The sequence below is a fragment of the Centroberyx gerrardi genome, chromosome 19 (genome assembly GCF_048128805.1).
Source record: "Centroberyx gerrardi isolate f3 chromosome 19, fCenGer3.hap1.cur.20231027, whole genome shotgun sequence".
Lineage (NCBI taxonomy): Eukaryota > Metazoa > Chordata > Actinopteri > Beryciformes > Berycidae > Centroberyx > Centroberyx gerrardi.
In genome coordinates, this window is record NC_136015.1 from 27,869,928 (window position 1) to 27,871,615 (window position 1,688).

Here is a 1,688-nt window from a genome sequence, read left to right on the forward strand (position 1 = left end):
GGAGGAGAGAGCAGCTGAGCGGAGGAAATCAAACCTTTCTAAGACTCTGACCTCTGACCTCTGACCTCTCCTTCCTTCCTGTCCCCCAACAGGAAGTTACATCAGCAGTTTGAGATGTACAAGGACCAGGTGAAGAAGATCGGGGAGGAGGCGCAGGCCGGCCAGGTTGCCAAGGGCGACTGTCCGACCTGCGGCATCTGCCACAAAACCAAGTTCGCCGACGGCTGCGGCCACACCTGTTCCTACTGCCAAACCACGTTCTGCGCTCGCTGTGGGGGGCGGGTGTCGCTGCGCTCCAACAAGGTACCCGCTTCCTATTGGTTTCAATGGGGGGGGGGGCGGGTGTCGCTGCGCTCCAACAAGGTACCCGCTTCCTATTGGTTTCAATGGGGGGGGGGGGGTGTCGCTGCGCTCCAACAAGGTGCCAGCTTCCTATTGGTTTCAATGGGGGGGGGGGGGTGTCGCTGCGCTCCAACAAGGTACCAGCTTCCTATTGGTTTCAATGGGGGGGGGGGGGGGTGTCGCTGCGCTCCAACAAGGTACCAGCTTCCTATTGGTTTCAATGGGGGGGGGGGGGTGTCGCTGCGCTCCAACAAGGTACCCGCTTCCTATTGGTTTCAATGGGGGGGGGGGGGGGGTGTCGCTGCGCTCCAACAAGGTACCAGCTTCCAATTGGTTTCAATGGGGGGGGGGGGGGGTGTCGCTGCGCTCCAACAAGGTACCAGCTTCCAATTGGTTTCAATGGGGGGGGGGGTGTCGCTGCGCTCCAACAAGGTACCAGCTTCCTATTGGTTTCAAAGGGGGGGGGGGGGGGGGGTGTTGCTGCACTCCAACCATAGACCGTAAAAAATGATGGATGTAGTGAGTGTGACATCACCCACAGGTTTCTGAAGGGCCGTTTTGAAGCCAAAAGGCCGGAGCAGCCTGAGCAAAGCCGGGGGTTTCCCACAGCGCCGCAGCGCCACCTGCTATTGGTCCGTGATCGCCGACCTTCGCGATCACTGGACAGGCGACTCACTCGGAAAACTACCCCGTTTTTATTGGTTTCAATGGTGGGGGGGGGGGGGGGTCGCTGCGCTCCAACAAGGTACCAGCTTCCTATTGGTTTCAATGGTGGGGGGGGGGGGGGGGGGGTCGCTGCGCTCCAACAAGGTACCAGCTTCCTATTGGTTTCAATGGTGGGGGGGGGGGGGGGTGTCGCTGCATGTTTAATGTTAAGTTAATTAAGTTGAGCAGATCAGTTCAGTGTCTTCCTGTATTTATTTGATCGCTCTTCTTCTCTCTCAGACTTTCCTGTAGATTTCATCTGTTGTTGGTCTTGCTCATGAAGTGTTTAAATGATTCTGACTGATTTTGTGTTTCTGTGTTTCATTTCACATTAACAACCTGTGGGAATCAAACCCCCGACTGACAGGACCATGTGGTCTGAGCTGTTTCTGTTGCTCTGGAGCTGTTGTGAACATGGTGATCTGTTGAATGTTAAAGAGAAATCCTTCATGTGGTTCAGTGTGTTGATGTGTCTCCTGGCAGCAGCTGGTTTGTTGTTGTGTTGCTGCTGTTTGACCACTAGGTGGAGCCAGCTGTCCTGCTGTTTGCTTTCAAACAGCAGGAGTGGGTTTAGTTGTAACTCTCTTCCTCTTCTTCTTCTTCAGGTGATGTGGGTGTGTAACGTTTGCAGGAAGAAGCAG

The 1,688-nt window shown here is 55.3% G+C and overlaps 1 protein-coding gene across 1 annotated transcript in view; it reads left to right on the plus strand.

The window, feature by feature from the left end:
• The first annotated feature begins 1,652 nt into the window (after window positions 1–1,652).
• The window catches only part of LOC139907734 (regulating synaptic membrane exocytosis protein 2-like), a 49,276-nt gene continuing 49,240 nt past the window's right edge, over window positions 1,653–1,688 (plus strand). The window contains 1 exon segment of the mRNA XM_078290218.1: window positions 1,653–1,688. This exon segment is cut by the window's right edge and continues 146 nt beyond it. Coding sequence (XP_078146344.1) covers window positions 1,656–1,688 — 33 coding nt within the window. The 5' untranslated portion in view covers window positions 1,653–1,655.